Source organism: Canis aureus, chromosome 20 (genome assembly GCF_053574225.1).
Source record: "Canis aureus isolate CA01 chromosome 20, VMU_Caureus_v.1.0, whole genome shotgun sequence".
Taxonomy (NCBI): Eukaryota; Metazoa; Chordata; class Mammalia; order Carnivora; family Canidae; genus Canis; species Canis aureus.
The window spans coordinates 46,858,541-46,882,151 of record NC_135630.1 but is presented as its reverse complement, the minus strand read 5'-3'; the positions used below and the strand labels follow the sequence as shown (position 1 = coordinate 46,882,151).

Below are 23,611 nucleotides of genomic sequence, written 5' to 3'. Positions count from 1 at the left end.
AATTGGTAAGGAAGAAATTAAACTGTCATTATTTGCAGAATAAATAATGCTATTCATAGGAAACCAACCCTCAAGACTCCATAATACTATTAGAAGTAACAGATTCAGTAAAGTTTCAAGATACACAATTAATAAACTAAACTCAGTTGTGTTTATATATACTAGTAACAAAGTAGCAGAAATTTCAAAAAATCCCATCTTCAATTACATCAAAAAGAGTAAAATACCTAGGTATAAACAACCAAGAAGGTGAAAGACTGATATTCTGAAAAATATAAAACATTGATGAAAAGAGAATGATGAAAGAGAATGAAAATAACATGAACCAATGGAAAGATATTCCATGCTCATGGATTGAAAAAATATTGTTAATATGTCTCTACTACGGAAAGCAATCCAGATTCAATATAATCTCTATCAAAATACTGATAGCATTTTTTCAAGGAACTAGAATAATCCTAAAATTTGTAGGGAACCACAAAAGACCCTGAATAGCCAAAGCAATCTTGAGAAAGAAGTACAAAGCAATATGAAAGAAATTCAAGTGTCCATTGATAGATGAATAGATTGAAAAATGTATATATGTACAATGAAATATTAGTCATAAAAAGAAATTGATCTTGTCTTTTGTGACATGAGTGGACACAGAGTACATTATTCTTTTTTTTTTTTTTAGATTTTATTTACTCATTCATGAAGGACACAAAGAGAGAGAGAAAGAGAGAGAGAGAGAGGCAGAGACAGAGGCAGAGACAGAGGCAGAGGGAGAAGCAGGCTCCCTGCAAGTAGCCCAATGTAGGACTCTATCCTGGATCCTGGGATCAGGACCTGAGCTGAAGGCAGACACCCAACCACTCTGGTGTCCCCAGAGTATGTTATTCTAAATGAAGTCAGTCAGGCAGAAAAATGACAAACCATATGATCTCATTTATATGTGGAATCTAAAAATAACAAAACAGATGAAAAAAAAAAAAAAAAACAGGCCAAAAAACAGACTTAAATACAGAGAACAAACTGGTGGTGTCCAGAGGGGAGGGAGTGGAGGGCATGGGTAAAATAAAAGAGATTAAGAGGTACAAACTCCCAGTTATAAATAAATAAATCACAGAGATGAGAAGTTTAACAAAGGGAATATAGTCAATAATATTATAATACTGTGGTATGGTGACAGATGGTTACTATATTTATTATGGTAAGAACAGATAATATATGAAATTGTTGAATTAATTTGTTGTTTACCTGAACTAGTAGAACATAATGTAATTATACTTCATAAAAAGAAAAACAAAAGGAATAAAAGTGGATGCACAACATATGAAAATTTATGGAATTCAACAGCAGCATTTCTGAGACTTAAATTTTTAGCTATAAAAGTCTTAAGAAAAATAAACTCAAATAAATGATCTGATATTATACTTCAAGGAAATACATAAAAATAGGCTAAGCAAAAATTAGAAGGAAAAATAGTAAGTATTATAGCAGAAGTAAATGAAAGAGCTTATGAAAATAGAAAATATTGGGATGCCTGGGTGTTTCAGTGGTTAAGTGCCTGCCTTTAGTCCAGGGCATGATCCTAGAGTCCCAGGATTGAGTCCCAGATCAGGCTCCCTGCATGGAGGCTGCCTTTCTCTCTGCCTGTGTCTCTGCCTCTCTCTCTCTCTCTCTGTCTCTGTCTCTCATGAATAAATAGAAATATTTAAAAAAAATAGAAAATATCAACCAAATAAGGCTCCATTATTTGAAAAGGAAAAAAAAAAAAGAAATCTTTAGCTAAACTCACCAGGAAAAAAAGAGAACTCAAATAAATAAAATAATAGTTAAGAGAATAAACTTGATCCTTGAACAATGTGGAGATTAGAGGCACTGACTCCCCATGCTGTCAAAAATCCAGGTATGATTTTTACCCCCCCCAAACTTAACTACTAATAGCCTACATAAACAATTAACACATTTATTTTATGTTAATGTGTTATTTACTGTATTCTTTATAATAGAGAAAGAAAATGTTAAGAAAATCATAAGGAAAATACATTTAAAGTATTCCATTTATTTTCTAAAAATCACATATAAGTGTACCCACACAGTTCAAATAAGTGTTTTTCAATGTGCACATTACAATTGATATGACAGAAATACAAAGATCATAAATGACTACTATGAACAAGTACATACCAACAAATTGGCAACTTGAAAAAATGGATAAATTCCCAGAAACTCATAATCTATCAAGCCTAAATCAGTAATAGAAAATGTGAACAAAACAATAATTCCATGTGATCAATAATCAGAAACTTGTAAACATAGAAAACACCAAAACCAGATTTTTTTCAGTGGCAATTCCTATTAGACATTTAATGAAGGATTAACCCCAATCCTTCTCAAGCTCCTTCAAAAATAAAATAATCCAATTTAAAAATTGGCAAAAGATCTAAGTAGGCATTTTTTTCCAAAGAAGAAACATAAATGGCTAACAGGTACATAAATAGATGCTCAACATCTCAAACCATCAAGGGGATTAAAATCAAAATAACAATTACATATCATTTCACACTCATTAGAATGGCTATCAACAAAAAGACAAGAAATAACAAATGTTAGCAAGGATGTAGAGAAAAATATTATGTAGTGTTGGTGGGATTATAAATTGGTATAATCATAATGGAAAATGGTAGAAGTACATCAAAAAAAAATTAAAAGTAGTACTATCATAACATTCCAAACATTGGAAACAGCTTAAGTGCTAGTTCACAGATAAATGGGTAAAGAAAATGTGGTACACATACAATGGAATGTTATTCAGCCATAAAAAAGAAGAAAATCATGCCATTTGTGTCATGGATGAACCCCAAGGATTAAGCTAAGTGAAATAAGTCACACAGAGAAAGACAAATACTTCACAATCTCACCTATTGGTAGAGTCTAAAAATATGAAATTCATTAAATAGAGTAAAATAGGGGCAGTCCCGGTGGCTCAGCAGTTTGGCACCACCTTCAGCCCAGGGCATGATCCCGGACCCCAGGATCGAGCCCCACATCGGGCTCCTTGCATGGAAACTGCTTCTCCCTCTGCCTGTGTCTCTGTTTCTCTCTCTCTCTCTCTCTCTCTCTCTCTCTCTGTCTCTCATGAATAAATAAACAAAAATCTTTAAAAAAAATAGAGTAGGTTGTCTTTTAGTTTTGTTGACTGTTTCTTTTGCTGTGCAAAAGCTTCTTATCTTGATGAAGTCCCAGTAGTTCATTTTTGCTTTTGTTTCTCTTGCCTTCATGACGAGGGCAAAAGACATGAACAGAAATCTCACAGAAGAAGACATAGACATGGCCAACAAGCACATGAGAAAATGCTCCGCATCACTGGCCATTGGGGAAATACAAATCAAAACCACAAGGAGATACCACCTCACACCAGTGAGAATGGGGAAAATTAACAAGGCAGGAAACCACAAATGTTGGAGAGGATACGGAGAAAAGGGAACCCTCTTACACTGTTGGTGGGAATGTGAACTGGTGCAGCCACTCTGGAAAACTGTGTGGAGGTTCCTCAAAGAGTTAAAAATAGATCTGCCCTACAACCCAGCAATTGCACTGCTGGGGATTTACCCCAAAGATACAGATGCAGTGAAATTTTGGGACACCTGCACCCCAATGTTTCTAGCAGCAATGTCCACAATAGCCAAACTGTGGAAGGAGCCTCGGTGTCCAACGAAAGATGAATGGATAAAGAAGATGTGGTCTATGTATACAATGGAATATTACTCAGCCATTAGAAACGACAAATACCCACCATTTACTTCAACGTGGATGGAACTGGAGGGTATTATGTTGAGTGAAATAAGTCAATCGGAAAAGGACAAACATTATATGGTCTCATTCATTTGGGGAATATAAAAAATAGTGAAAGGGAATAAAGGAGAAAGGAGAAAAAATGAGTGGGAAATATCAGAAAGGGAGACAGAACATGAGAGACTCCTAACTTTGGGAAATGAACTAGGGGTGGTAGAAAGGGAGGTGGGCAGGGGGTTGGGGTGACTGGGTGACAGGCACTGAGGGGGGCACTTGATGGGATCAGCACTGGGTGTTATTCTATATGTTGGCATATTGAACACCAATAAAAATAAATTTAAAAAATAAAATAAATAAAATTTTAAAAATTTAAAAAATAGATTAGAATAATGTGCCATTGACTGACAATGGGGAAACCGGAGAAATACTAGTCAAAGGTATATTCAGTTATAAGATGAATACACTTTTGAAGTCTAATGTATAGCATGACAACTATAGCTAAGAATACTGTACTGTTTTCTTAAAATTTGCTAAGAGAGAAAAAGAGTTAATACTTATTCTTCTCGATCTATTCCAAAAATTAGAAAAGGAAGGAAAACTTCCAAGTTCTTTCTATGAGGCCAGCAGTACCCTGATACCAAAAACAGATGAAGACTCTACTAAAAAAGAGAAAAAAAAAAAAAAGAAAGAGAGAGAGAGAGAGAGAATTATAGGCCAATATCCCTGATGAAAATAGATGCAAACATTCTCCACAAATAGTAGCAAACTGATTTCAAGAATACATTTAAAAAAAAGCATTTACCACAATCAAGTTGGATTTATTTCTGGGTTGCAAGGGAGGTTCATTATTTGCAAATCAATCAACATGATACACCATATCAAAAGGAGAAAGGATGAGAAACATAGGATCATTTCAACAGATACAGAAAAAGGATTTGACAAAGTACAATATACATTCATGAGAGAAACCCACTACAAAGTTGGTTTAGAGAGAACATACCTCAACATCATAAAGGCCACTTATGAAAAACCCACAGCTAATATTATCCTCAGTGAGAAAAAAATGAGAATTTTTCATATAGTCAGGAGCAAGACACTCACCACTGTTATTTAACATAGTACTGGAAGTCCTAGCCACAGCAACCAGGCAACAACAACAACAACAACAACAACAACAACAAGAAAGAAAAGAAAAAAAAGAAAAGAAAAGAAAAGAGAAAGAAAGAAAGAAAGAAAGAAAGAAAGAAAGAAAGAAAGAAAGAAAGAAAGAAAGAAGAAAAGGCATCCAAACATGCAAGGGAGAAGTAAAACTTCCACCATTTGCAAATGACATGATAGTATACATAGAAAACCCAAAGGCTCTCAAAAACTGCTAGAACTGATAAATTAATTCAGTAAAGTCGCAGGATTCAATATCAACATACAAAAACCTGTTGCATTTCTATATACCCAAAACAAAACAACAGAAAGAGAAATTAAGGAATCAATCCCATTTACAAGTGCATCAAAAGTAATAAGATACCTAGGAATAAATCAAACCAAAGAGGAGAAAGACCTGTATTCTGAAAAACACTGATGAAAGTAAGTGAAGATGACAGAAAGAAATGAGAAAACATTCCATGCTTATAGATCGGAAAAACAAATATTGTTAAAATGTCTATACTACCCAAAGCAATCTGCACATTTAATGCAATCCCTATCAAATTACTAACAGCATTTTTCAAAGAGCTAGAAAAAATAATCCTAAGACTTGTATGGAACCCCCAAAGTCCTCATATAGCCAAAGCAACCTTTAAAAAATAAAAGCTTGAGGCACCGCAATTCCAGACTTCAAGTTATATTACAGAGCTGTGGTGATCAAAACAGTACAGTACTGGCACAGAAATAGACATATAGATCAATAGAACACAACAGAAAACCCAGAAATGAACCCACAACTACATGGTCAACTAATCTTCACAAATGGAAGAATAACCAATGGGAAAAAAAGACAAATGATATTGGGAAAACTGGGCAGTCAGATACAAAAGAATGAAACTAGACCACTTTCTTAAACCACACACAAAAATTATTTCAAATGGATTAAAGAACTAAATATGAGACTTGAAACCATCAAAATCCTAGAGAACACAGGCAATAACCTTTTTGACATCAAACATAGTAATTTCTTTCTAGATATGTCTCCTGAAGCATGGGAAATAAAAGCAAAAATAAAGGATTGAGACTATTTTTATCAAAATAAAATAAAAGGCTTCTGCAAAGGAAAGAAAACAATAATTAAAAAAAAAAACAAAACAAAAAGACAACCTTTAAAATGAGAGAAGATATTTGCAAATGACAGTCTGATAAAGGGTTTAGTATGAAAAATATATAAAGAACTTATAAAACTTAATACTCAAACAGTGAGTGTTTCTGTTTAAAATTTAAAAATGGGCAGAAGGCATAGACATTTTTCCAAAGATGACATTGGGATGGCCAACAGACAGATGAAAAGTTGCTCAACATCACTCATTATCAGGGGAATCCCACTCAAAACTCTAATGAGATATCACCTCATACCTGTCAGAATGGCTAAAATCAACAACACAAGAAACAAGGGGTTGATGGTGAGAATGTAGACAAAGGAGAACCCTCTTATACTGTTGGTGGGAATGCCAACTGGTACAACCACTCTGGAAAACAGTATGGAGGTTCCTCAAAAAGTTAAAATATGGGGCACCTGGGTGGCTCAGTTGAGTAAGCATCTGCCTTCGGCTTAGGTCATGATCCCAGGGTCCTGGAATCAAGCCCTGCATGGAGCTCCCTGCTGAGCAGGGAGCCTGCTTCTCTCTTTCTCTCCCTCTGTCTATGGCTCTGCCTACTTGTGCTCTCTCTGTCAAATGAATAAATAAAATATTTTTTTAAAAATATGAAATATATGATCAATCAGTTGCACTATTAGGTATTTACTTAGAGAATACAAAAATACTAATTCTGAAGGGTACATGTATCGTGGAGGATCCCTGGGTGGCTCAGCGGTTTGGCACCTGCCTTTGGCCCAAGGCATGATCCTGGAGGCCTGGGATCAAGTCCCTCATTGGGCTCCCTGCATGGAGCCTGCTTCTCCCTCTGCCTATGTTTCTGCATCTCTCTCTCTCTCTCTCTCTCTCTCATTAATAAATAAATAAAATCTTAAAAAAATGGGTACATGTATCCTGATGTTTATAGCAGCATTATCTACAATAGCCAAAATAAGGAAACAGACCATATATCCATTAACTGATAAATGGATAGAAAAGATGTGATACGTACACATACACACACACACACACACACATACACACAGTAGGATAATAAGTCAGAGAAAGACAAATACCATATGATGTCACTCATATGTGAAATTTAAGAAACAAAACAAGCAAAGGAAAAAAAGGAGAGAGGGAGGCAAACTAAGACACAGACTCTTCACTAGAGAGAACAAACTGATAGTTACCAGAGGGGAGATGAATGGGGGGGAGGGTGAAATAGGTAATTGGGATTAAGGAGTAGACTTGTGACAAGTATAGTGTGTCATATGGAAGTGTTGAATCACTATGAAACTAATATTACACTATATGTTAACTAACTGGAATTTAAATAAAAACTTAATGTAAATGGTCTCACCACAAAATCAAAAACAAAAAACGGTAACTATGTGAGGTGGAGGATGTGTTACTTACCTCTATTGTTGGAATCATTTCACAACACATACACATATACATATATCAAACTATTGCATTGTACATCTTTAAATTTAAACAATGATATTGTCTATCTTTTCCCAATAAATCTTGGGAGAAAATTAAAAAAAAAAACAAATAAGAAAACTATGACCCCATGATAAAAGCAAATCAATGCATTTAAAAAACAAATAGGTAATTGACTTAAACAGGCATTTTACCAGTAAGATATCTAAGTGGCCCATTAGCCCATGAAAAGTTACTCAACATTATTAGTCATCAGAGATATGCAAGTTAAAATCACAATGAGAGATTATTACAAATCCAGTGGAATGGCTAAAATTTAAAAAAGAAAAAAAAACTTGAAAACTATTAATGTAGATGCAGATGTGTTAGAATTGGTATACTCATGCATTGCTGTAAGTAATGTAAAATGGTTCTGTAAGTTTGAAAATTACCTGAACATTTCGTTAAAAAAATATTTATTAAAAAAATGTATTTATTCGAGTGAGACGCAGAGAGTGGGTACAAGTAGGGGAAGGGACAAAGGGAAAGAATACCCAAGTAGACTTCCACTGAGTGCAGAGCCCAACATGGGGCTCCATCCCACAAGCCATGAGATCAGAACCTGAGCCGAAACCAAGAGTCAGACACTTAAATGACTGAGCCACCCAGATGCCCCAGGACATTTCTAATATACAAATATACCTATCTTATGACCTGATTATTCCCCTCCCAGATATATGCTCAAGAGATATAAACTCATATATCCACCAAACAACTCACAGAATGTTCAGAGTAGCTATATTTATAATAGTCCTAAACTAGAAATGACCTAAATGTCACTAACAAGAGAATGCATAAATAAATGATGCTATATTCCTATAATAAAATACTGTTTAGTACTAAAAAATAGCAACATTCATAAATCTCAAACTCATTTTATTTAGCAAAATAAGCTAGACACAAAATATATATTCCATTTATATAATGGAATGATGTGATTCCATTTATATAAGACATAAAGCTAATAAGATCAGACACAAAAGTGCACATATTGTCGTATTCCAATTCCTTGAAGTTTAAGACAAGCAAAACCAATACATTTGATAAAAATAATAATAGTGGTTAATTTGACTATGAAATTGTGCATATAAAAAGAAAAGTGGCATCAAAGTGCCTGTACAGTGCAAGGATTGGCCTACGTTTTGATCTGTTTGGTGGTTAACTAGATGTATAAAAAAGTAAAACTGTATTCAATTGTACCCTTAAGATCTGTGCATTTTAATGTATGAAATTTATGCCTCATCAGAAGACTATTAAAAAATCCTAGAATTAGAAAGGGAAAATGCACATATAATACCCTGAATCATACTACACTTGATAATAAAGAAATGCAGCATGGATAAAGATACATCCAGTAACAGGTGAAAATGAGAGGGAGTGTGGGAATCATAGTTTTGGCCTTAGAATACAGTAAAGCATTTGAGCTTTAAGTTTTGTCATAGCTGGGCAGCCCCGGTGGTGCAGTGGTTTAGCGCCACCTGCAGCCCAGGGTGTGATCCTGGAGACCTGGGATCGAGTCCCACGTCAGGCTCCTGCATGGAGCCTGCTTCTCCCTCTGCCTGTGTCTCTGCCTCTCTCTCTCTCTCTCTCTCTCTGTGTGTGTGTCTCTCATGAATAAATAAAAACCTTTAAAAAAAAGTTTTGTCATAATTAATAAACTCAAGGTATCATTCCAACTTGTTTGAGGAGATGTTTATTATTAAAATATAGAGTATCATGGTCTTAAAAGCAAAAATAGTGTAATAGGGAAACAAAAAAATTACCATTTTCTGTGTGGAAATCTACAAATAGTAAATGATTATGTAAGATATTGAAGCTGATAAAAATGATCATTTAGCTCCGTATTGCAGATTATATTGACAAAGATAGGAATTTTTTTAAGATTTATTTATTTTTTTAGTTTAGAATGAGAGAGAGACTACAGGAGGGGGAAAGGGAGGGAGAAAATCTCAAGCAGACTATGCTGAGGGTAGAGCCCAACGCAGGACTCGATCCCAGGAACCCAAGATAATGACTTAAACTGAAGCCAAGAGTCTGACATTCAAACCAATTGCACCACTTAGCAAAGACAGAAATTTGATGGAAGAAATAAGATAGATATCTTTAACATACAATGTTCATAACTAGTGTTCTCTTCCCTGCTTGTGCTCTCTCTCAAATCAAATAAAACCTTAAAAGAAAGAAGAAGAAAGAAAGAAAGAAAGAAAGAAAGAAAGAAAGAAAGAAAGAAAGAAAGAAAGAAAGAAAGAAAAGCAGTTTTGGTCAAGACACAGCAATGTGGTGCATGCAGAGCCTGATCCTGACATGAGCCAGTTAGATGATTGTTTTCTGAGCTAGAACTGTGGGCAGGGTGAGGCCAACTGTAATGATGCTACTGAATATTCGGCATTCTTGTCAGATTCCTGAGTTTCACAGTAACACTAAGTATTTTACAGTTATTATGACTATTATATAGAGATAAATAATTTATAATATTTTTCTGTTGGCTTCAGGGAATAAAATACCAAGACCAAAAACTAATTAGTGTTCATATGTTCATAACAGATAAAAATATATTCAAAGTTTTTTTATAAAAATAAAAGAAAGTAGTAATATTAAAATACTGAAATGCATAGAAAAATTCAAGGCACAGTCAGCAACGGAAGCAACAGAAAAAAAAAAACAAAAAACAATCATCTAACTGGCTTATGTCAGGATCAGGCTCTGTGTACACCACATTGCTCTGTCTTGACCAAAACTGCTTTTCTTTTGTTTTCCTTTTTAAGATTTTGATTTGAGAGAAAGAGAGAGAGAGAGAGAGAGAGAGAGAGAGAGCGCACAAGCAGGGGGAAGGCAGAGGGAGAGGGGGAAGCAGACTCCCCTCTCAGCAAGGAGCCCAAAGCAAGGCTCGATCCCAGAACCTTGGGATTATGACCTGAGCCAGAGGCAGCTGCTTAACTAACTGAGCCACCCAAGCAACCCAACCAAAATTGCTTTTCCTGGTGTTAGCCATGGTAATCAGCTCAGCCAGGGGCCTGAGCTTCCTTGGACTTGCACACGAGAATACTGCAAGTGCTGTTGAGGCACAAGGAATAGTGGAAGCAGAGCTCAGACATGCAAAGTGAACTTAGGCCCTAACAGCAAAGAGAAAAATCAGGAGGATTATGGAAGAGAGATGTTAACTCAAGAGACCATTTCACTTCAATTTCTGTATCTTTTTTTTTTTTTTTTTAAATGTAAGTGGCACTTTGGTGGTCTTGGCTTTAGTTTTTGGTCTTGGTCTTTTATTCCTTAAAGCCAAAAGAAGAAGATTATAAATTATTTATCTCTACATAATAGTCATAATAAGTGTAAAATACTTAATGTTGCTGTGAAACTCAGGAGTATGACAAGGATGCCCAATAATCAGTAGGGTTATTGATCACAGTTGTTGTTAACTCTGCCTAACTAAATACGTCCTGATAAAAAATTAACAATCATACACACTCAGAATAAGGATACACTCATCCTTTCAGATGATATAGTTCTATCTCTTAAAATATAAAAAAAAAACAGACCCAAAATATAAAAAAGCAAGTACAAAAGCCTAGTGAAATGAATAGGAACATGAAAAAAAAAAAAAGAAAGCCCAATGCTTTGGGCTCCATACCAGCAATAACATTTAAAGTGGTACTATTTAAAATGGTAATGCCTAAGTATAAATTTAACATAAAATATCTACATAAAGAAGGCCACAAAATTTCACAGAGATATATAAAAGAAGGGCTGAATTTAAAAAAATGAAGTACACAAATTGCTAAGATTTTACAGAACTAGAAGTTGGCCACTAAAAGTTTTATTTACATAATTCTCTGTAGTTTCCTGTATGACTAAAATATTTCATGATTAAAGAGAGCCCAACCATGATGGTAGTGTAGGAGGATCCTGAGCTCACATCCCCACATGGACACACCAAAGCTACAACTATGTATGGAGCAAGTCTGAGTGTGAAAAGCTCGCATGTGGCTAACGGTACAAAGGAAAAGTTACAACTAGGAAGTAGGAGTGGCAGATGAGGTCTGGTTGGGACCCATAACCCTAGCACTGTGACCCACAAACACAAGTAGTATCACAGGCATGGATGTCCTCTCTGAGGAGGGGGCTCAAGTTCCACATCAGTCACCCCTCATCATCCCACCCCCACTTTGGGGATCTGCATAAGGAAAACTAGCCACCATAACATCTGGCTTTGAAAATCAGGAGGGCTTCATTCTGGGAGTGCCAGAGGGTTATAGATACTCAGCTATAATGGGCCCGTGCACAAACTCACTCGTCTGAGACTCAGCACGGAGGCAGCATTTGAAAAGTGCCTGGGCCACTTATGGAAACAACCTAAGTGTTCATCAAAAGATAAATGGATAAAAAAATATATATATATTGTGTGTGTATATATATATGATGGAATATTACTCAGCCATTTACAAAATTAAATACTGCCATTGGTGACAATGTGGATAGACCTAGTGGGCCTTGTGGTAAGTAAAATAAGTCAAAGACAAATAACATATGCTCTCACTTATATGTGGAATCTATAAACTAAAACGGATCAACAAACAAAATCAAAACAGCCTCAGAAATATAGAAAACACACTGGTGGTTGCCTGAGGAAAGAGAGGTGGGACAATGAGTGAAATAGATGAAGGGGATTAAGAGATACAGTATATAAGATATAAAGTACAGGATATGGAAGTATAGTCAATAATATTATAATAACTATATGTCACCAATGTATGGTGACAGCTTTTCATAATGCATATAAATGTCATACAACTATGTTGTACATCTAAACATTTGTTCTGGAGAGCCCCATCGAACTAAGAATTTGACCAGCAAGTACATCTAAAAAAGGAGGTGAAATTAGGACTCAAAACTAGAATACTCATTAAAAGTCTGTTTTTGAAGTAATTAGCCTGACCTTGTAATCACTTAGCTGCCCACTTAGCAGACCCAGATGCTTGTCTTTCTCAACTCTGGTTAAAGATGGACCTTTATTATTTTTAAAAAAGGTAAAACCACACTATATATTAACTAACTGGAATTTAAATAAAAATTTGAAAAAAAGAACCTTTGAGACAGACAAAATTGACCATTTTAAGTCATCTTTTCGCTAACGAATTGCAACAGAGATAACACAAGCTTATTCAACCTTTGGTAATACTCGGTATAATAAAAGTTTTATATTTAATGCTGATTGAAAATTAAAAATAAAACATAAAAATATTATATGTTCTCATTCATTTGGGGAATATAAATAATAGTGAAAGGGAAAATAAGGGAAGGGAGAAGAAATGTGTGGGAAATATCAGAAAGGGAGACAGAACATAAAGACTGCTAACTCTGGGAAACGAACTAGGGGTGGTAGAAGGGGAGGAGGGCGGGGGGTGGGAGTGAATGGGTGACGGGCACTGGGTGTTATTCTGTATGTTAGTAAATTGAACACCAATAAAAAAATAAATTAAAAAAAAATAAAAAAAATAAAAATAAAACATAAAAATAAAAAAAGGTAAAACAGAATTTTCTGCACAGGGACACTAGACACAAGTAAGCATAAATTTAACATTTGGAAAATAAAGGGCTGACGTGAAAGGCTCCCTATATAATAAACATTTAGACCTCTAGCCTTTTCTCCTACTTTGTTCTCACAGTATTGGTCAACCAGGATTATTTGATCCAGGTAACATTATCTGAGGACTACAGCCATTCTTATATTTAGAATAATTTCAGCTATCACTTCCTTAAATATTTTCCTGTCCACTCCCTACTCTCCTTCAAGGGCTCCAATTATAGTTTCATTAAATCACTTGTTCATGTTCCTCACATCATTTTGTCTCTACTCCTTTTCTTTCATTCTTTCATTTATTTATGTATTCAGGAGAGACACAAAGAGAGAGGTACAGACACAGGCAGAGGAAGAAGAAGGCTCCCTGCAGGAAGCCCCATGTGGGACTCAATCCTAGGACCCCAGGATCACAACTTTAACCAAAGGCAGATGCTCAACAACTGAGCCACCCAGGTGCCCCTCTTTCAGTCTTTTTGTTTTGCTTTAGTGTAGAGTTTTTATTATCTTAAAGTTCACATCCTTTCTTCTGCAAAGTCTAATATGTCATTACTCCCGTTTGGTACATTTTTCATTTCTTTTTTTTTTTTTATTTTTATTTTTAATTTTTTTTCATTTTTCATTTCAAACATATTTTATATCTCTAAAAAATTATATATAGGTCTTTTCAATATCATCTATTTCATTCCTCATGTTCATATTTTCCTTTAAATTCTAGAACATACTTAAAATATTTATTGTTGCTGTTTTAAGTTCCTTATCTCAATTTCTATAATCTCTGTTATTTCTGATTCTGCTTATATTGACTAGTTTTCCTCTAGCAATGGATCACAGATTGTTGCTTTCTCATTATGTATTGTAACTGGATATAAGATACATGCAGAGAAATGCAAATATCATAGGGACTCAGCTCAATGACTTTTCACAATGTGAAAATATTTGTATAACCAGACCAGAGCTCAAAAAATAAATATTACCAGTACTACCACTTAAGTCCCTATTTTGCCAATCTAATCCAAATATACCCAATGATATTCCATCATTGCTAGAAGTAAAAATTTTCTGCCCTAATTCTGTTTGAACCTGTCTTACAGTTATGTTGGTTTAATTATTAAGATGTTAATTAATTTGACACTTTGTATAAGAGTCATGTTTTTAATTTTCTATGATCATACCCCTACAAGATATAAACAACATGGTTATGTTTTGCTGTCATTGTGATTCATCATTATCTCCTAGAAAGATATATAGAAATTTATGGATGAAATGATATGATGCATAGGACATATTTTAAACTCATCTATTGGAGAAGGGATAAGAAGTGGGGAAGAAGAAATAAAATATTATATGTAGATCATTATTAAAGCTGTGTGGTCACTTGTTGACTCTGGATAATTAACTTATGAGACTCATTATACTATTTTTTGAGAATTTCTATTTAAAAATATCTCTTTTTTTTTAAATAAAGATAAGTAGAGGCAGTCAAGGAGAGAGACAGAGACAGAGATATTAAGAGCAATGGAACCCTTATTTTGTATTCTAAATTAGTGATAATGAGATTCAAAGAAATCACATTGCATAAGAAAGAATAACAAATTACAAAAAAAATAAAAACTGGAACAGCCCAAAGATTGCCTTTATAGGATTATCATCTCCTGCTATATTGTATGAAATAAGGCCTCTTTCTGCAGGGCCTAACGTAATTCTGGAAGTAAGAATGGCTCTAGGTTATAATGAATCTCACCGCACACTGGGTAAAATACTCCACAAAGCTCTGAGTAATGAATTATTGGCTTCTGATTAAGAGCCAATATCAATTTAACAAAAACAACCAGAGTCCAAAATATAGAAAATTATCATCATTCCCCTCCTCTGGCTTTCAGTTGTGAGTCAAAGAAAAGCACTAGGCAACTTGAGAGTTGTGACCAGTAGACATGCCATCCAGAGACAAATACAGGTTGTTACCTGCATGTTATGGACTGAGGAGAGGTTGATAAAGTGCTTGGAGGTAAATACTAGTTGTATACGTTGGTGTACATTGTTTTCTTGGAAACATAACTTTCAGAGTGTTGTTTCAGTGCTAAGGTACTGAAAATGCTGAGTCATCAGTAATAAAATGTCATTGTTGACAGCCTTTACCAAAAAGAACATTGGAGCACCATGAAAAATTAAGGTCTTTCTTTCTTTCTTTCTTTCTTTCTTTCTTTCTTTCTTTCTTTCTTTCTTTCTTTCTTTCTTTTTGTTTAAAAGATTTTATGTTTTTGAGAGAGTGAGCACAAGCATAGGGAGGGGCAGAGGGAGAGGGTCAAGTATATCCCCTGCTGAGTGGAAAGCCCAGCATGGGGCTTGACCTGGGGCTCAATCCCAGGACCCTGAAATCATGACCTGAGCTAAAGTCAGACACTTAACTGACTGAGCCACTGAGGAGCTCCCCAAAATAAGGTTTTTCTTAACCCTCAAACGCTTAATTCTGGAAGGCCTAGAAAATTGGTCTACTTTTCTGTTTCTTTTTTAAAGAAGTCTCTTTATCTGGAAGAATAATGGTAGTATCTACCTGTCAGTATATACTTGTATTGGCTTTCACTAGTATGTCCTGCACACAAAGAGTCAGAGAAGAGTCAAGTATAGAAAATGCCCTTTGGAAGCACAATATTAAGACTATGAAAGAACACAGATTCAATTGCACTTCAGCTCTATATCTTTGCAAAGTCTTCCTTTGTGATGCTTTCTCAGAGGTTGTGCTGGTAAGAAGGCAAAGATTTAGAGTCACTGCTTGATCATGAGATTGCATGCAAATCACTGTTAAATGAGTCTCCCATTCCTACAGTGTAAGGGGATGCCTGGCTATAGCTCTAACCAGCTTTTGATACATTGAGCTGGAAGTGAATCAATTAAAGTTCAAGTAAGTTTGCTAAACTTAAGTCATCTTTCTGGAGAGGAATTATACAGGCTTGCTTCTGTAAAGTATACATCAGTTTGGAAATTTACCTCCAGGACCTTCTTTGCTTTCTTCTATCAACATTATTGTTTAAGATATTCCTTTGTTGAGGGACACCTGGGTGGCTCAGTGGTTGAGCATCTGTCTTCAGCTCAACTTATGATCCTGGGGTCCTTGGATCAAGCCCTGCATTGGGCTCCCCATAGGGAGCCTGCTTCTCCCTCTGCCTATGTCTGCCTCTCTCTCTGTGTCCCTCATGAATAAGTAAATGAAATCTTAAAAAAAAAAAGAAATTCCTTTGTTGAGCTTTCAAGGAGAGTCACATATTACTCAATGGCAAATTGCTATAAGGATTAAAAGAATACATGAAGAGAATTATATATTCTTTTAGATATGTCAAGGGCTGAACAGTTTCTGAATTTAGAAATTTATAAACCTTTCTTGAAGAATGTATGATTCTATGAATAATACTCACCAGCATAATTAAGAAGAATAAGGATTAAAATGGGAAATAATTAAGATTAGTAGAAAAAAGAGAAATACTTGGTAATAAATAATGAACTATTATATAAATGTATTTGTCATATGTATGTACAAATACACATGTATTTATACACATATATGCATGCCTTTAAAGAGTGAATACTACTGCAAAGGTTTTTAAATATACAACTTCATAAGCTTCTTTTCCCATTAAAGCATTCTGGAGAAGTGAGCATATTGGAGCCAAAAATAAATGAGGTGTGTGTGTGTGTGTGTGTGTGTGTGTGTGTGTGTGTTGTGAGAACACGAAAAAAACAAGAACATAAAAATAAGTGAAACACATGGTTTTCCATTTTCTTCAAATTCTGCCTTGAATTGTGTTTTGCTTGATCCATTTATAGTCTTCAATTCTTGCCAATACAGTTAAAATGATCTCAACACAATTTTTAATGTCTTTGTTTTGTTTGCTCTTTGGTATGGTTTGTAATCACTTTAAGGTCAGTGACCCATTCATTTGAAGTTATCTTTCTGATGCCTTATTTTTTGGGACTGCTAACAAATTAGGCATAAGTCATTTTTCAGTAAAGGAGGTGACATTTTATTTCTGTAAGATCACGTAATAACCCATTTTGTGTGAAGGAAGGGATATTTCCTGTATGACTTAGAAAATATATAGCAACCTGTCTTATGTTTCTCAACCACTTTGTAATAATACAAGGGGAGCTTTGATTTGCTTCTTTTTCCTTTAAAAAAAAAAACAAAGTAAGTAATTCTTTGTGCTGTTCATCTTATATATATTATCTCTAATCTTTAAATAACCTGGAAAAACTACGATCATTGTCCTTCTTTTCCTGATGAGGAACCTATAACTCAGAAGTTTAAGTAACTTGGTTCCTGTCACGTAGCCGGCAAATGTTCCTGGGCATTAGATCACACCCTCTTTTTTGACTCCTTTTCTTTCTGTCCTTGGCAAACTACTCAGATTACTCAATTGAGAAGTATCTTCCTTCACAAATCCAATAACCAAAGTAAACCAGAAAAGAATACAACAGATTTTATGGGTTACCATAATCTAGAACAGGAAGTACAGATTCTATTTTTTTGAAGTGGTTAGGGGTTATGTTCGAATTACATGGGCTTAAGGAATCACTATGCCTTTTACTAGCTCTTCAAAAGTAGCAGGTAACTAAACTGAAACTCAGTTTACTTATCTATATATTGGGAGTATAATAGCATCTATTTCATAGTGGCATTATGCAGATTAAGTGGGAAAATAAAGTGCTGAGCACATTGGCACATGAAAAGCATCTGCAAATATACGCTAAATATCCAATTTTTGCTAATGCTTAATATTCGACAAATAGTTGTGATAAAAGTGAGGTTCAGAAAAAAACATGGTTTGAATGTAATGGCCAACAGTCTTGTGACTCAGAGTGTGTTCCCAGAATAGCAGAATCAGCATCACATGGCAACTTTATAAATGCCAACTCATGGGCCCCAACCAGATGTACTGAATCAGAATCTCTGGGATAGGGCAAAGTTGCCATGTGTTAGTACTTTCTAGATGCTTCTTATGTGTGCTACTGTGAAAGTCACTGATCCAGAGGTTAGGAAGCATATTTATTTTATATATTGCCTACCACTCTATTAGAAAACATTGTGTAAACTAATAAACACTACCACGCAGCTATTGAATCCTTTGTTATCCATACACAGTTCACAGTGATAAAGATACTGAGGACTGTGATTCCTTGGTAGCAGTGATGGTCTGTCATATATGTTTGGCTTCAGAGTGTGGGACACATATTGGGAATTCAAGATATAGGTTTACTTGATTAATTGGTTTGGCTAAGTTTCTTTTAATTAGCTGGCAAATCTACTTATTTTACAATGTTTAAAACATATTAAGCCTATTTCACATTAAATATATATACTTTGATAGTGGGCATTGAGGAGGGCACTTGACGGGATGAGCACTGGGTGTTATGCTCTATGTTGGCAAATCGAACTTCAATAAAAAATATTTAAAAATTTTTAAAAATCTAATATAATTTTCAGAGTAATTTATAAATAAGTATAAGAGAAACATATTTTTGTGTCAGAAATATTCTGAGTCTGTTTTTTTGGTGAGGGAGTAGGGTGGACTACTGTTTTGCTTTTTTGGTTATGTGAAGAAGTGCCCTGGGAAGAACAAGATGAAAGAGAAATAGTGAATAGTCTGACACATGTCACACTACAGACTATCAAAAGAGAATTTGGTAAAATAATGGCCAATATTTAGATCCACAAATCAGAACATACTATAGAGAATAATTACACAATAATTGTTTTATTTTTCTCAGAAAATGCACATTGAAGTGCTAATTAAACTTCAAGTACAACGATCCAGATTGCTAACTTCACTATAATCATGATCATGATCATTGTCAAGTACTGCTTAAGCACCTATGATGTTGGAGCATTATGCTAGGATGTTGCAATTTATTAAAATTATGTAACATATTTAAGAGATGGGGAAGATAATCAACTGTGAGCCCTGATTGCTACTTTTTTTTTCCCATTTTAAAGTCTTTATTTACATCCGAGAGCAGCATGGCATCTGAGAGACAGCTAGGCCATTGTGATCGAATAGACCTGAGTGACTGTGGATAAATACCTATCATCAAAGCATAGTGTTATGAAATTCCAGCACTCTGCTTGTTACATAAGATGTGCTCAATGAAAGTTATTACTGTTGTCATAGCTATGATGATGATAATGAAGATGTAACTTAGCAGGTGCATAAGCAGTTGACAGACTAACCCTTTCTCTTCATGCTGACAGGTAAGTAACTACTTATGTCATCTTCTGAAAGGAGGCTGAAATGTTTTCTCTATCTCCAATTTCTAAATGCTCCAAAAATAGTGTGATTAAGTTTGGAAAAACAAACCTTAAAGAAAATTGCCTTTTAGAAACCCAAAGAAATAAACATAGAGTGCCAGACCATCACAACATTGTATAAAATGCTCCTATAAAGGACATTTGAGTTCAGTGGCCAGAATCTTTGAATTTAAAAGGGCAACATTTTCATTGTAAAATCATTATACCTTAATGGAATTTACTATGAGTAAATTAGAAAAACACCAAAGTAAGATCATGACCTCTACATTTAACTTCTTCAGATTGCTAAGTCTGCAAGTTGATTAATAAAAAATGTACACTGCCACATTTTCTAAAGTGTGAATATGTGTACCTATGACTACACATATGTGGTCACAGAATAATCATACAGACAGCTAACTTGCTCTGTTCTTATAATAAATAAATGCTGCATCTTAAAGAAAGAAAAGTATGGATCTAAATCTACCTTAATTCTTCTAAGACCCAAGGACATAAGGCAAAGGCTTTGGCTTCATCTGGTAGTATAAAGTTTAGCCCAGCTCCAACACTTATTCAGTGCAAGCTACTTACCTTCCTGAGAATTAGTTTCTCCATCTGTGCAATGAGACTGATAATAGTATGTACTTAACGTACTTAATAGGATTGGTATGGGGACTAAAGAGAATAATTTTACATGTGCCTTGCCTACAGTAAGTGCCCAGTAAATGTTAACTTTCATTATATTTAAGTTACACACAAAATAGGACCAACATCCCATTCCTATAAATTCCCTTAATTAATACCTCATCTTAATGTAGTGTTGTCCTAGCCCCCCAAAAAACGATTCAACAAAGAAAAAAATACAAAAGGAAATCTCAGGAATAGAATTATGGGAATGCCAAAGATAAGGCTGCAAAAATTAATGATGAGTCAATAATTCAAAACTGCAAATGCAGGATATTTACTGATTTCAAAAATACTTTCCATTTCTATACAAAGATTTTGCACAACTTCCCACACATTATATTACCATTGAATTCAGAGTAAACCTATGTCTCCCTTCCTAATGTTTGGAGCCGTACAGCATATTCCTTACCCTCATTTTCTTTTTCAGCTCGTTAAGCCAAAATACAAGTCTAAAATATCAGAGTTTAGCTTCTGAGAATATTAAGTGGAACTATTCTATTTGAGGAATATTTATTTTTCTATAGTCACATTATGTTTCCATTTTTTTAAAAAAAAGAAAATTAAAGGCAAATGCTTTAGACTTTAAAAAGGGTCCTTTTTTTTTTTTGTCAGCTTTGGAAGAAGAACATGACAAAAGAACACCTCATCTTTGGGAAAACAGCAAAAGGCAAAAACAGATCATCATGAACAGAAACTAAATTACACAGTAGAGCTGAGCTACTAAGATATAATTGATTCTGCCAGGATAAAAATGGAACAGAACCAAGAGATTATAATGAGAATCATTTTGGTACTAAAGAAGACCCCTTTAACAATGGGTGTGCATTCGAATCCTAGTGTGATCATTATAGGCTCAATTTCCTTGTTCATGTTCCCATGATAAAGGCCTTAAGAGAAGCACTGGCATTTTAAATTGCTCAGTCTCGCTAAATTTTTTTTTTCTTTCTTCTTAGGTAAAATTATGTTCTCGTGTTACTAGAAGGATGTTTTGGAGAGCAAGTAGCGTGAATTAGCAGTCAAAAGTGAAGGCAGTGCTGGAGAATCAGGGTATTGACAAGGGAAGAGAAATTACCTGTGGGCATTTGCTCCAAGGTCCCCACTCGGACATGACACATTCACTGGGACACAGAAGAGAGCAGGACTGAGTTTCTGGGGGAATTTCATCCTGGTTGCACAGGCTGTTATCCACGGCTCCCCCTTCACCATCAGCAGCATTCATGCATCTGCAAGGCAAGATCACAGGATAAAACAGTGGAGACTTAAAACAGTGGAGAGTAAATTTGGTTGTAGCTTAGATATAGCGTAGATCTTCCCCTCAAAGATAATCAAACATAAAATAAGGCCAGCAAAGAAATCAAGGGGAAAAAATTTTCCTTCTTCAGCCAGTTGACCTTTATTGAGTGATAACCCTTTAGTCGGAGCAGGAGAGAACGATGGAAACACTGGGGACCACTGTAATCCCTCAAGAACTCTCCATGTCAAGAGACCTATGCCATTTTTACTCAGGTTCAGCACAGAGTGGATTTTCTTTTTACTGTAACAAATCTTGAAGACTCTTCTTCACTGAATGAGCTCATCACTTTGTAATAGTGAGACACTTCACAATTCCTAGGACTTAGACCTTTCCTACACTTTTATCTCACATCACCCAAACTTCCCTAATATTTGTCCAACACATTTAAAGTCATGGCCAAGGAATGTGAAACATAATTGAACATGTTTTTCTTTCAGGTGTTTTCTGCATTTCAGTAAGGAATTTTGGTTTCATGAACCAAAGGGCAATATGTAACAGCATTTTCATGCAGCATTTGGGGAAACAGTACGCAGATTCTTGGCCTAATCTGTGTCGGACTTTGAGATGAGTGCTAGCAAAGGCAAGATAATCATGCTATTTATCCAATCCAATCAAAATCAAAGTGTTGTACCAGTATGCCACTATGTATCCACCAGAATGGCTTCAATTAAAAAAAAAAAAAAAAAAGGAAAATATCAAGGGTTGGCAAGAACATACAACAACTCTAACTCTTCTTACTCTGCTGGTTGGACCATAAACTCTTTGAAAAACTAGTTTGCAGTATTTACTAAAGCACTATATATATATAGTATATATATATATATATATATATGATATATATATATCATATAACCCCACAATCCCATGCCTATTTATATACACTAAAGAAATGTGTATGAATGTGCACCAATAAAGAAAAAAAACTGACAGAACATATTCATATTAGAACTATTTATAATCATCCACATTAGAAATAGTCCAAGTATTCAACAACAAGGTCAATAGATCAATATGTTGTGGTAAATGGTGGGAAAGCATGAACTACTGTTAAATGACAGAGCATGAGTGAAGCTCAAAAATACAAATGCTGCACAAAAGAAGCTAGACACAAAATAATTTACTGTATGATATCATTCATAGAAAGAAATAGGCAATATTCATCTATGGTGTCAGAAGTCAGAATTGTGGTTACATTTGGGGGAATGGTTACTTACTACTAGGGGCTTAAGGTAGTCCTGGTAATATTTTATTTCTTGGCCTCAGAGCTGGTTACACAGTAGTATCCCTGTTGCATAAATTCATTTAACTATACTCATATGAGGGGGCATTTCTCTGTATTTACATTAAATCTCAATTAGAATTTTATGTTTGAATTATTTTTTTTCAAAAATGTTTAAGGAATACCAGCTACACGTAAGCCTCTTTTGCTAGGCATGGGATACAAACTTAGTATTTATTTATTTATAATAATTCATTTAGTAAATATTTTTGAGTACTGACTATGTACTAAGCCTTTGCCTGGCTGCAGGGGCAAACACTCCCTCCCCACAAAGAAGAAAGAACGAAGATCCCTACGGTTATGATATTCTTCTTCTAGTAATAATAATCACAGTGAAGGTGAAAATGACAATGATGATGACATAAGTGGTGCCATTTGCTGATCTGATCACTTGAGATACAATGGCACAGGAATAAACATTTTAAGACAGACATGCTGGAGAGCTATTGGTGCTCTCCAAATCATGCTTGGCTAGAATGAATTATCCTATACATTAGGAGTTTCTTTTATACATATAATTTTTTTTTAATTCAGAAAAATTGCAATGTAGCCTACTATGTTGTACAGAACATAGTAAGCTTTATGACTTGCTAAGTAATAAAAACCTGTACATTGTAAAAATGAAGTTAACATAGAATGGTAGAAGATGTAAGTAATGCCTTCTAATATAGGGAGGCATGGTATAGAGTCATCTATGGACTTTAATTTCTTTTGTGGTAATAGTCAATAGTGGAAGGAAGGACCACAAAATAGCTTATATGTCTTGCTCCGGACAAACTTAAAAGCTGGAAATTGCTTTCCTTCTTGCCTGCACACTATCAGCTGACATTCTTTTATTATTTCACTTAGAAAAAGGAGATAGGACTTCTAGTCAGTGGCATCCAGTTGAATGTACGCATTAGTCTTTGTTCACTCCTAATATGCCACAAAAACAATAGTAAAGGAATTTGTT

General features: G+C 34.9%; 1 protein-coding gene across 1 annotated transcript in view; it reads right to left on the bottom strand.

Moving 5' to 3' along the window:
- Positions 1-23,611, bottom strand: part of THSD7B (thrombospondin type 1 domain containing 7B) — a 726,789-nt gene that overhangs the window by 68,198 nt on the left and 634,980 nt on the right. Inside the window, exon 16 of the mRNA XM_077861538.1 lies at positions 21,159-21,309. Coding sequence (XP_077717664.1) covers positions 21,159-21,309 — 151 coding nt within the window. The remainder of the gene's footprint in view (positions 1-21,158; positions 21,310-23,611) is intronic.